Below are 13138 nucleotides of genomic sequence, written 5' to 3'. Positions count from 1 at the left end.
CATGGTGAAAACCCGTCTTTACTAAAAATACAAAAATTAGCCAGGTGTGGTGGTATGTGCCTATAGTCCCAAATACTCAGAAGGTTAAGGCAGGAGAATCACTTGAACCCAGGAGGCAGAGGTTATAGTGAGCCAAGATCGTGCCACTGTACTCTAGCCTGGGAAACACAGCAAGACTCCATCTCAAAAAAAAAAGGCCTAGGTATGAGTCTTGGCTCTACCATCTGACAAAAAGTCAAACATTTTACTTCTCTGAGGCTCCATGTCTTTATCTGAAAAGCCAAGGAAGAGGAGATTGTTAAAATCCACCAAAGATCAGATTCTACCAACAAAAACTCTTTGTTAAATTAACCATGACACAAATTACTCTATTGTCTTCCCCAAATCCCACAACCCCCTACAACATTTAAAATTCACAGCAGATTATCCCTTAAACTACCATTTTACTCTCTGAAAAAGTCCTAGAAATACTACCCTCTGTCAATGCAGCAGGCTGCTACCTTGCAAGGAAAAGATGGTCTACTTACACAATTAGCCTTAATTTTGTTTACAGCATTGAAGCTCGCAACATCTGACTTTCATTCCTGAATGAAATCCAGACCGCAGCCCAGGGAGGACCAGGCCATGGCATTCTGCCGCTCCCTCACTGAACATCCCACACCATAGCGTCTGGCTTTGGCTGGAAGAAGAACCTTGCCCAATCCTCCAGAAGGTGGACTCGCCCAAGTGAATGTTACTGCCACTAAGTAGCATTTCCTTCAACTTCCACATGGAAAAGGGGGCAAAGTGGACCCAAGTCCACTGTCACTCACACACACGCTCATAGGAGGCACACAGATACAGATGCCAGGTTCCACATCTATCACATATATGAACATCATCACACAAACCCCTGCAGACACATCTGTGATGCATACACATTCCCAATCACACAGACAGACCGACTCAGGATGAACCGGTTCCTGCCCAGCCGTGACTTATAAATGCTTGAGGAAATGAAGACCTAGTAGAAAGGAGTGTGCAATTATCATTCCCCACAATGCCATTATTTAAGATCTCTCTGTGTCTGTCCTTCTAATGGCACCAATGCCTTCCATCAAGCCTTAAACCTCACCTAGATTATGTCATTGGGCTTTTTCACCTGCATAGCAGGTGCCAAGGGAATCAATATGCCCTTTCATATGCCTTAGACCAGTGTCCCAAGAAAGATAAAACGTTATGCTATAAAAGCTTTCTCCCAGCACTTTATTCCTTTAATGTGCCATATACAACTATGGTTTTTTTAATGATCTTATTTCTGACAGCTCTTTTTCTTCGGAACATCAACAATTTCTCTTCTAAATTAGATTTAGCATGAGTTCGGTTTCTAATTAGCTCAAATTAAAGTCCTAGAGAGCAACGAGGTAATATTTAAACCCTCAGGCTAAAATCTCGGGGTAGGTGCAGAATTTTGACTCCAAATCAGCTTTCCCTGTGACACACCACTAATGAAAGCATGATTGCTTTCATGTGTGAACTCCCTTAAATCAGACTTACCCTTTGTGATTCTCTTTTAGCTTTAAATGCCATGTAAGAAAACAAGAGAAAAATTGAGCATGACATTCCCCAATTCCCTCTGCTCACTGTGTTATAACCCTATCATTCCCAAAGTAAATTGAGAGAGTGGAGAGACAATGAACAGAAACTTCCTTGATACTTCACAGAGGAAGTGTTCTCCAGGACCACATAGCCTCCACGATGTTCGTCTACGAAGTGCTGTAGCAAGCCATATACATAAAGATGCCTGTTTTCTGTCTTCTTGGTTTAAAACAAAAACAAGACACTGGAAGGAACCCCAAAGCCAAGCTGCAATGGGTTGCAGAGTGCCAGCCCTTAAGTAGTATTGTGCATGGGTAAATAGGAGGTGGGTAAGTGCAATTTCAAGAAATAACAAACTCAAGGCATGAATGTGGCTATCCAAACATCAAGGGACTTCTTCATTTGCATTTGGATAATTGTGCAGTTATGTGATTTGTTACATGGAGACCAGATGGGAGCAAGAGAGCTCATCCTCAACTTCCCGTACCTCTGGAAGTCTTTACACACATGCTCAGGGGCTGGAGAGAGAGATGAGTGCTCATTAGCACCAACCCAACATGGATTTCACATTCAATTCCTAATATCTGAACAAGTGCAGAAAAGTCACAGGCATCTAGAAGTGTGGCCCAAGTTCTGTTCTTCAATTGGACCCATTTCTCAAGATTTCATTGAGAAGATCAAGAAATCTAACCTTCCTTGGATACAAAATAGAGGTAGTGAAAATTGGAAGTATGTCCTTCCTGGTAATTAGGTAACTTCAGTGCATAGGAAGTGCTCTGAAATCTTGAAGGTATAGAGTCTGGCCCACTTGTTGCCATTTTATGAAGTGACCAGCCCAACTGGATCCCAGGATAAGAACTACAAGTGTCCAGTGGGTCTACCTTGGTCTGGGTCAAGAAAGCAGAGTTGAGTACCCTGAGGTAGGCTGAGATTTTGGTGTCCAATGGGAAAGAATATAAGAATTGACTTTGCCACCTACTGCCTGTGTGACTTTCGGCAAGATCCCAAATCCCCATGTATCTCGGTTTTGTTATCTAAAAGACCACATGATGGAGGATAAAAGGAAGTGACACCCAAGCTCCCATTTACAGTGTCTAGTACCCAACAGACTCTTGACACATTTCACTTGCACTTGAGTCAGTCTTTCCATGTCACTGAATATTCTTCCACAACATGATTTTAATGGATATAGTCTTCCATTATTTAAATGTACCATTGTTTATTGACCAACATAAAAGTGTTCTTTTACCTCAAATTCGTATATGTAAAACAAAAACATGTTTGAAGACTAACCCCACAATGTGGTATAAATTAAACTGGATGTAGGCCAGGCATGGCAACTCATACCTATAATCCCAGCACTTTGAGAGGCCAAGACAGGAGGATGGCTTGAAGCCAGAAGCTCAAGAGCAGCCTGGGAAACACAGCAAGATTTTGTCTCTACAAAAAATAAGAGACATTAGCCGCCCATGATGGTGTGCACCTGTAGTCCCAGCTTCTTGGGAGGCTGAGGTATGACGTTCTGTTGAGTCCAGGAGTTTAAGGCTACAGTGAGCTAGTATAACCACTGCACTCCAGCCTGGATGACAGAATGAGACCCCGTTTCAAAAACAAACAAACAAAACCTAACCAAAAATTAAAAACTGGATATAGTTTGCCAGTAATTAAGCAGCAAATTAATTGTAACATTTTTACATTTCAATGATGTGTTTCTTCTTTAATCATAAACTCGTTCACTAAGAAGCTGCTGAAGTCCATGGTAGTGAGTGACAGGTACATGTCTGCATCCTTGTCCTGACCTGCATCTTCTTCGATTGTCCCCATCTGTGCCCCAGACTGGCACCACTCACTTCTACGTACTGAGCTGTGCTGCTAACTGATCAATGTTGTTGAGCTCACTGCACAAAGCTGTTCTTACAAGGTAGACTTCTGCCTGGAATAGTCACACTTACTTATACCACTTATATTTCTTACCCCTGATCCATCCAACTAAACACAAGTTCTATTTATTGTCATAGAAACATAGGTCATTTGGAAACACCTCCTTCATTTCTATGGAATGTTCAAACATTTCTGACATTTTGGCTCTGTTGTAGCCTCTTGTTAAATACATCCAGAAAAGAGACAAAGCTTTATGGGGAAGCTGCATGCACACATATGCTATAGAATAAACTATCTAAATGCTTAAAAATACTTTCCATCTGGCACCACACCTTAATAGGTAGACAGAAATTATGCATGTGTCTATCTGTCTGTATAGATATGTATAAATATATATCTCCAAAACAAGAATTCATTGTCTTATTTACATATAGGTAGAATATATGTGACTGTACATATATATTTATAGGTAGAACAAAAAAAAAAAAAACCTCAGTCTCTTCAGGGCCATGTGTTTTCCCTGAGTAATTGTCACAATTAATTAAAATACATTTGTACGCATTTTTAGATAAATTCCATCAGACCAGTTTTTGCCTGGTTGGAAAATAATAAATGCCTATTTGCTAAGTGCCCCTGCCCCCATACTACGTTCCAGTGAACTAAAGACCTCTGGCAATCATAGATTTACAACTCAGCAAGATTAAACAATTTGCTGTTATTTATGACAGCCAAGCTGGATCTTCTGTATTATATTCCACATTAGCATCTATCACTTTACGTTTGGGAGATCCTGTCCAAAAAAAGATTATGCCTCCTAACCAAACATTCAGCAGGGCTGCAGGAACAGGCCCTCTGACAAACATCCTGCCAAAGTACTTTAAAGCATCATGAGCTCCCACAGCTGTGCATTTTCAGACGACTCAGCAGATTAGCATGGAGTCTCTTTGCCTCTGCTTGGTCTGTTCATTTCAGTAATCTCTCACATGGCCCAGTCCATTCGGTTTGAAAGCCCTCATGAAATGAGCAGATTAAGACCTGGCTTCAGTAAACCGCCGTGGGGAGGGCATAGGAGGAGAGGGTTTGCTCTTAACACAGCCTGAGCCTCAAAAAGGTTTCAGATGGCAAAGTATGGCACTGACTCAGCTCATGCTTAACAGGAAATAATGCACAGGCCACGCCAAAAAAGTCCTTTATGTTGTATGAATGTCTACACTGGAGCAGCTGCTGCCACTTCATGTACTGGGATAGAGTGTGCACCTGTGTGTTTGTGTGTGCATAAGTGTGAGTATGTGCTGGGAGGGGGAGGAGATCACACCTTCAGCAGTCGCCACCTCAGCCTTGGCTAGCAGCATGCAGCAATGCCAAAAGTCAAGAGGAAGCTGTACCAAAGCAACAGCGATCACCACATCAGCAGGCACCTTCTAATTAGTAAAGCTACTAGGATTAAAAAACACACATGAACTTGTACTTCTTTTATTTTAATCAGAGCAAAATATTTTGGTAATAATTGTATTATATGAATAAATAAAATAATTCACAATGCTGTGACCCATTAACACATTCAATCCTCCCCACAACCCTGGAAGATATGTAGACAAGTATTGTTACTTTCCTTATTTTTATAAATGAGGAAACAAACCCCAGGAGGCTAGGTGACTTCCCCACAGCAAATAAGTTGCAAGTGGTAGTATCATGATTCAAATCCAGAGCATCTCCTTTTGTCTTCATTGTTGTTTTAATGTTGAAGGTAATGCATATGCATGTATGATCTTTTAAATCCAGAAATGTATATGGAATAGAAAGGAAAAGGGACTCTCCTTTCCCATTACAAACGCTCTGCCCCCAAGATCTATCCACTGTTCACTGGAGTATGTTCTTTCTATCTTATGTTCTATGTCTACATTAGACAAAGAAAAACACAATACTCTAGTCATTGCTTTTTCTTCACCAACAAGCTATCATTCACATCTTTTTCTTACTACATATAAATGTACATCCTTTATTTTAATGGTGTATACTGTGTGGTTGTGTCATAAATTATGTACTTGTTCTCTAGTGTTGAACATATAGATTTTTTTCTGAGTTTTTCCTTAGCAAAATGCTGCAGTGAGTACCCTTGTACACAGAAGTTTGTACATTTGTTCTAGAAAATCTACAGGATAGATTCTTAGATTAAGAGATTCCTGGGTTATTAGACAACTACTCTATTAATTTAGATATATACTTCCAAATTGCCTAACCAAAAGTTGTGTCAATTTAACTTCTATGAACAGTATACAAACATGACAATTTTCCAACACCTACACCAACTCTGGGTAATTTCATCTTTTTTACAAGTTGATGGATTGTTTTAATTTCTATTTCTCTGGTTACCAATAAGGTTGGCCACCTGTTCATGTGTTGTTATTATTGACAGTATTTGTATTGAATTGTTTGAACTTTCTTATTGATTTGGAAAACCTTTTTACATATCATAGATATCAAATATTTGTTGTAAAACTGTCCTTCCAGTATGTGGTACATGTTTTGTCAAGTAGAATAAACTCTTGTCCTCTGATTTCAGATTCCTTTCTTTCCATTAGAAATCCCTAAATGTAAAACTAGATATTGATAGCTAAAAACCAAGATGCTTACTAGAGAAAAACAATGCAAAGACAATAATTAAATATTACATTTATACAAGATACCTACTAGTACAAACTTTAAAAGAGAAAATAAAAGTAAAATGCTTCCATGACTTCAGACTAAGGACTTTGGAGGTTGAATGTTCCTGAAATTTTTCTTTTCATACAACTATGGACATGACTCCAAAAGTTGATGTCATTAAAAATGTAAGAGGTGAAAGATATGTAAAGACTCAGAGAAGGTGAATTTTCATTTTAACAAGTCACATATATATTCTAGATATCCTCTTATTCATAACTAAGAGAGTCAAATCAGATGAAAGAATCTAAAAACTCCCCCCTTGACTGTGCAAGTAGAAGTAGAGGCACACTGGCCAAATCTTGAGTGTCTGTTTGCATATTAACTCTTAAGGCTATAGGCTGACACAGGCCATTAAAGCCCTAGCTTTTTATGTTTAATTTAAAATTCCCTGAACAATTTATACCAATTTTTCCTGTCCATTATTCTCAAATAATCTTGTTCAAACGCTATTACAGTGCTTGTTCACGCTACTGTTGTCTAACAGAAGAGCATCCAGGACCTTAACACTGAGAGTTAGGGTTAATGACTCCAATACCTTTGCTTGGACTTCTCCAAAAGTGGGTTCCAACTTCTTGCCCTCAAGTCTGTATAGAAACAAGCAAACTTCCAGTGTTCACAAAAAGCTCAAAGAGAACAGATGTTTTATACAAAATTCTTAGGGCAAGTTTCACATATAATGTTGCTGATGTGTTTCTGCCTTTTCAATAAACATCACTATGCTTTATCACAAGATTTAATAAAGCAGCTTAGTTAAAAATGCCATCTGGGTCTCTGGACACATTAAACAAAGCTTAAAATAACCATCCAAGCAACTGGGAGGGCCCAGCTGTTCTCACAACCTCTCCTACTCCTTTTGCTTCCCCATAAAAAGAGTGAATGAAGACCACAGGCTAAAAGTATCCAGAATGAACTGACACAAACAGGGAGATAGATGGAGCCAAGGGCTATCATAAGCTTGCTGTTGCTCACATAATAGATTTGGTAATTCCACAACTTGAGGATGGGGATTCCAAAAGGGAAGCAAAGAGAGGGAAGAGAGAATTATGGAAGGGCTCATTCAAGTTTTTTAATGTATCACAAACCTGGTCTCCCTCATGTCGATCATACCAGCCCATTCCATTCACCTATTCTGTAGTGAACTCCAGCAGTAAATACAGAGCAATCACCACCCAGTTCTTTCTCCCTTCTAGAGATGAGATCTTAGCCACCCAGTCCCAGATTCTCAGATTCATTCCAGGAAAGACGACCTAGGTATTGAAGCACAGGTTTCCCTCTCTCCCTTCCTTCCTCTACCCTTCCTACTTCTCTCCCTTCCCCAGCCACCACCACTTCCCACCTCACTCCACTTCCAAATCTATGTTGCTCGGTTTGGGGACCACCCCAAGATTTGTTCCCCAGATAGTTCTAATAAATGCCAAACTAAGTATATTCTCATTCTTTAGAGCAACCAGCTTTTCATAGCCAACCGGAACCTAATACAACCTGCACACGCATCTATCTGGAGGACACTCCCAAGGCCCTGGTTGAGCCAGCCTTCGGCATATCACTGCATATCAGCTTCCCACTTTGAAAGAGTTCACAAGGCACTGAGAAATTCTTGAATTCTGTAAGGTGCTCTCTGTGTCAATATCATTGCCATTCATCATGTGGCCAATATAGGGCATGGCTAGTCAACAAATAAATTTTCTCTTCACTAAAAACTTGCAACAAAACTGTTAAGTCGTTTACCAAGGGGCCCACTACAGGCTATATTCAATACATACAGTCAAATCATAATTGTCTGAGATGTATTCAGTTGCTCATACATCTTTATATTTCAGTAAAAGTTATTTACATTTCCCAGTGCTATAGATGTTACAAAGTGCTTTCATATGCAGTGTTTCGCTGTCATAATGATTTTTAGACAAGGAAACAAGTGGTTTCTAGGTATTTCAAGAGGCTAAAACTTCTGCCCTCCAACTTGCATGTGTAAACCAAAAACAAAATTCCAAGGCCCTTCAACCATGTGAATGGACTTTGACTCTTTGGGTCAATATGTGGCAGAGCGAGGAAAAGAAGGTGGGTCTTCCAGCTGTTGATACAGGGTTTTTTCTGCCATACCTCAATATCTCCAAGGCTAAAGTCAAAAGAGGGTACGATTATCACATGAAAATATCTTGTTTGGATTTCCCAAATGTGTATTTGTAGTATTTGATGATTTACCTTAATTTAACCTATCGTTCCTTTGGGTTGTAAAAGTCCAACTCCATTTTTGAAAACAAAACAAAATAGATTTTAAAAGCTAAATAATAGATCTTTGCTGTCCAGTATGGTAGCTACTAACCGCTTGTGGCTATTTGCATTTCTATTTTAATTAATTAAAATTAAGTAAAATGCAAAATTCAGTTCTTCAGTTGCTCTAGCCACATTTCAAGTATTCAATATTCACATATGGCTAATTGGCTGGGACAATGCAGATTACAGAACAGTTCCATCATCAGAGAAACCTCTATTGAACAGTGCTATTATATAATGTTATCTCCAGAGAAAGAAGACTTTAGAAAAAGTCAGAAACGGCCAGGCATGGTGTTGCATGCCTGTAATCCCAGCTACTCAGGAGGCTGAGGTGGGAGAATTACTGGAACCCGGGAGGTGAAGGTTGCAGTGAGCCGAGATCGTGCAACGGCACTCCAGCCTGGGTGATAAAGCAAGACTCCGTCTCAAAAATAAAAATAAAAATAAAAGGTCAGAAACATCTTGAGACAGGCACAGTGCTGTCATCTGTCCAATACTGAAGTCGTTTAGGAATAAGAAAGATCAGAACAAAGACGAGAAAAAGAGGTTGCCTTAGGTGCACTAACCTAGAAAAGGGCAAAGGCATTCCTACAGTCATTGTGTTGCATTTTGGCTCTTAAACTTTTTAAGAGATGTGAATAATTTGATACATAGAAGATACAAAAAGTTGAGGCTCTGAAGCAGATGGAAATAGAAAGAGAGCTAATTTGTTACAAACTAAGCTTAACCATAATTCATTTAAATGATACTATTCGCTCTTTCCACATGATCGGTTTTTCTTTTGCTCTATAGTATGACATAGTTTATATCTTTAAAGGGGAATTAAAATATTTCTTGGAATTTTTAAATGTAAATTCTCATAGCCACATAAAAACTACAGAATCAGATAAAAACTATCTTCTCATTTATTCCCTAATCCATTCAAATTAAATATAAAAATCCAAGCATCCAGAATGATACTCAAAAAAGTGAAAGTGAGAAGCAAAAATTCATTTGTCACCTGTGGAGGTAGTTAACTCACCAAATCCTCACTCCAAACACCGGTAATTTTTAAAAGACATAAACACATGTTCTGCCTTTCCGGAATGAACTATATTTCAGGGTAACCAATGACCTAGTTGTGAAGAAAATGGCCTGCTTATAGAAAAATGCCAGCTAAAACATGTAGAAAGAATTAGAAAGTCACCATCTGAAACCCCTAATGAAATGATCAACTCCAGTAAGGATCATCCATAAATGCTAAAACAATTAGGTAAATGTTGATACGGAACTAAATATACACATGGTGTAAAGTTTACATCACAGACTACTGGCCTGACCCAATGGTGAATATAACGGAGGAGATAGGCAGTAATCACCCTAATCTTGTGACCATCTCAGCATCACTAACGATGGGATGTGAATATAGGAAATATTCTTTTTTTAAAAAAAAACAGTTTAGCCTGAATCTAATCAAACCTTGCAATGGGCTAAACGTGTATGTCCTCCCAAAATTCATATGTTGAAATCCTAACCCCAAAGGTGCTGGTATGACAAGATGGGGCCTTTGGGGGCCATTAGGTCATAAGGAAGAGCCCTCATGATTGGAATTAGTGCCCTTATAAAAGAAACCTCCATTTCTAGGCTGCAGTGAGCCGAGATCACACCATTGCACTCCAGCCTGGGTAACAAGAGCGAAACTCCAGCTCAAAAAAAAAAAAGAAAGAAACCTCCATTTCTTATATTTTTAGAAATCTGTACTAAAGAATTTAGGGATAAAATGTCACTTTAGCATAAGCCCCCAAAAAGGTGAACAAAATGAGGAAAAGATTGGTTAAAGCTGGCTGTTTGAAATTCTGAAACATGTCTACCATTCCCTTCACCCATACCCACCCCTCTTAGAAGTAGTACTTTCAGATAAATTAAGAGTTGATGCTTCTATGTGGATTTTAATTGTAATCTGTCCTTTATAACAACTAGTAGACTAAATTTGACTCTATTTTAAGCATATATTAACCTAGGCTAATTATCTGCTAAAATAAATTCCACTCTTAGAGTTAATTAAGTGTGTTTGCCATAGAAAATCCAATGAAGTAAGAAACTGAGGAGCCCTTATGGTAAAGTGGGCCAAGAAATAATAAGACACAATAATTTTCCGATGCAAAACAGCAACTGTAGCTTCAAAAATATCCTGACCCACAACAAGTATTGAACGGGCTATGTTTCTCTCACTCCCTAAAAATATTGGCCCAAGAAGGAGTATGAGAGCTGCCATAGCTCTCTCAAGGCTCATTATTCTCCATCACTCCATGGGAACAGCCTTGTCAGACAAAAGTGAAAGACCATTTGTCAACCTCTCTTCAACTCCCTGATTCTAGCCAACCTTCATCAATCCCAACTGAGGAGCCAGAGGGAAACACAAACCCCCATATCTCCAGCATCATTTTTGACTCTGCTAGAGTCAAAAATCACAATTCCACCACCCACCCCAACACCACTGGCCTGTTTCTCCCAATTGCTTTTATGTTTTTTAAAAGAACCCTCTTTCCTTATCACTGAAACACTGAGAAGGTGGAATTATAGTAGATAAATATGAAGCATGGAGAATCCTTTAAAAATATTTTTAATAGTAAGTAAGAAAATGAAAAGGAGAGGGTTGGGAAGGAGGGAGAGAATCCAAATGCCAGGGAATTGTTCAATTTTGCTTTTAAAGATGTTAACACTCATTTATACATCTGCAAGAGAATTCCTTTAAAGAAAAGTTCTATTTGTGTGGGTCTGGTTGCATTAACAAGGATGAAATTACTTTTTTAGATGATGTTTTCCACAGATAATTCAGAGACCTCTGAAATTAAGTATCCCTTTTGTAAATGTCCTTGAGATGCTGCCAGACTTGGGAAACAGAAAATTGGCATATGAGGCTATGCCAAAAAGTGTTTCTAGTTACAGGACAGAGAGGAAAGGTGCAGAGGGAGGAAAAACCTGAAGTCTGAGAATCCAGATTGCGAAAGAAGACTACCGAGGTCGTGGGAGAAGGGAGAGGAAATGAGGATGAAAACTGAAAGGGGAAGAGGCATGAAATGTTATCAAATGCCAAAAAGCATTTGGAGAGAAGTTGGAAATTGCATTAAGAGAGCCATTGCAAATCTCATTTCAGCCCATTTAGAGATATGCCTCCTGGGAACTGTGAACCCAAGCTGTTTGGCATCAAATTGATCCATTCCATCCCTATCCTAATCAAATAAATCATTCAGTAATTCCACTGGGTTACACTGGGTTAAAGAACCGAAATATTAAAAACCTTCAAAATATTAAAAACCCAAAATATTAAAATATTAAAAACCTTCAGGGCCCACTCTTGCCAAATATGTCAGGGAGTGTGTGTGTGTGTTCTGAGACACCACTGCATTTAAATTGGCAGAGCTAAGACTTAGGGGATTGGGAGATTATTGCAAAAGGGCCACAGGGCGAGGGCGACTATGTTAAGAGCCTGCGAAAGAAGTTTGTGTGGGGACGGTGGATAGTGTACATGCTGGGAAAAATATGGAAAACTGGGAGCTGCCGTGGAATCGACAAGACTGGGCAACAGAAAGCCGGAAAGAAAAATGAGCAGGTGCGGGATGTGGGCAGAGTCGGAGAAGAGTCCGGGGCACCCGGAGTGGCTCCAGGAACAACGGAGATCACTCAAGGCTTTTGGGGGAGGTGGGTGCTAATAGAACCTGGTGTCGGGGGTGCGCCCGGGAGCTGCGAGTGCGGCAGGGGTGGGGCACTGGAGGGTGAGGATGCGGGAGAGAGGTAGCAGAGCCGGAGCGGGGAGGGGGTCTTCTAACTAGGCCCGGAGGCAGTGGGGGGAACCAGGGCGTGGAGAGGGCCTGGCGGCAGAGAGGAAGGAAGCATGGGGCATCCGGTCACTCACTCACCCCGTTGGCTGCAGCCATCTGCACCACGATCTCGGTGGCCGTCTTGCTAAAGTACCTGCCGTCGCTGCCCACCACCATGGTGCAGCCCTGGCGGTCGCGCAGGTCGATGGACGACAGCACGCTCTGGATGAAGTTGGGCAGGTAGTTGCGCTGGCCCTCGAAGAGGCCAGTGGGCCGCCGCAGCCCCCCACCGCCGGCCGGCCGCTGGTCCTCGTAGGGCGCGGTGGGCACCGTCAGCACCGGGATGGGGCTCCCCTCCATGGCGCCTCCTGGCCGGTCCTGCTGCGGCTCCTGGAGCCCAAGGAAATCTGCAGCCCGCCGGGGGCCCCCACCAGCCTGGCCGCACGCCGGGACTCCGCCTCACGCCCGGGCCCCCTCCTCAGCCAGCCCGCGCCCTGCGCCCTGCGCCTGCGGGGGGGACCGCCCGCCCCTCCTCTCCGCTCTGCCGCTCGCTGCTTCCCTCTGCAGAGTTTGCCTCCACCTTCCTATAAAGTTTTCTCCCGCCCACCTTCTCTGCTGCCGGTCCGCCCGAGGTGCCCTCAGTGTCTTCCCAAGTTGGACTCGCTTTCGGGGTGTCCCAAAAGCCCGATTCCAGGGCCTGCTAGCCCGACCCAGGTGACGCTTCCACCAGCGCCGGGCCCCAGCCTTCCCCCGCGCTCGCTGCTCTCCGGGGCACACCCTCCGGCAGAAAACAGCTCACGGGCGGCGAGACTTTGGGCAGAGCCCTGCTTCTTCTCCCGCACCCCGGCCCCTCTCCCGGTCTCCCTGGGAGTGCGCAGCCTACAAGCACCAGTTTCTCT

At 41.7% G+C, this 13138-nt stretch overlaps 1 protein-coding gene across 3 annotated transcripts in view; it reads right to left on the bottom strand.

Annotated features, from left to right (window-relative positions):
* PGM5 (phosphoglucomutase 5) overlaps positions 1-12859 on the bottom strand; it is a 177007-nt gene extending 164148 nt beyond the window's left edge. For 2 of the 3 annotated variants that reach the window (XM_037743818.1, XM_017543421.2), the window contains exon 1: positions 12339-12853. In XM_037743818.1, coding sequence (XP_037599746.1) covers positions 12339-12599 — 261 coding nt within the window. In that variant the 5' untranslated portion in view covers positions 12600-12853. Of the gene's footprint in view, positions 1-12338 lie in introns of all 3 variants that reach the window. The other variant, XM_017543420.2, reaches the window with a different exon arrangement.
* Positions 12860-13138: the final 279 nt, after the last annotated feature.

This window comes from Cebus imitator, unplaced genomic scaffold (assembly GCF_001604975.1).
Source record: "Cebus imitator isolate Cc_AM_T3 unplaced genomic scaffold, Cebus_imitator-1.0 Scaffold155, whole genome shotgun sequence".
Lineage (NCBI taxonomy): Eukaryota > Metazoa > Chordata > Mammalia > Primates > Cebidae > Cebus > Cebus imitator.
Note: the sequence above shows the minus strand (reverse complement) of the source record. Positions and strands in the feature narration are given on the sequence as shown.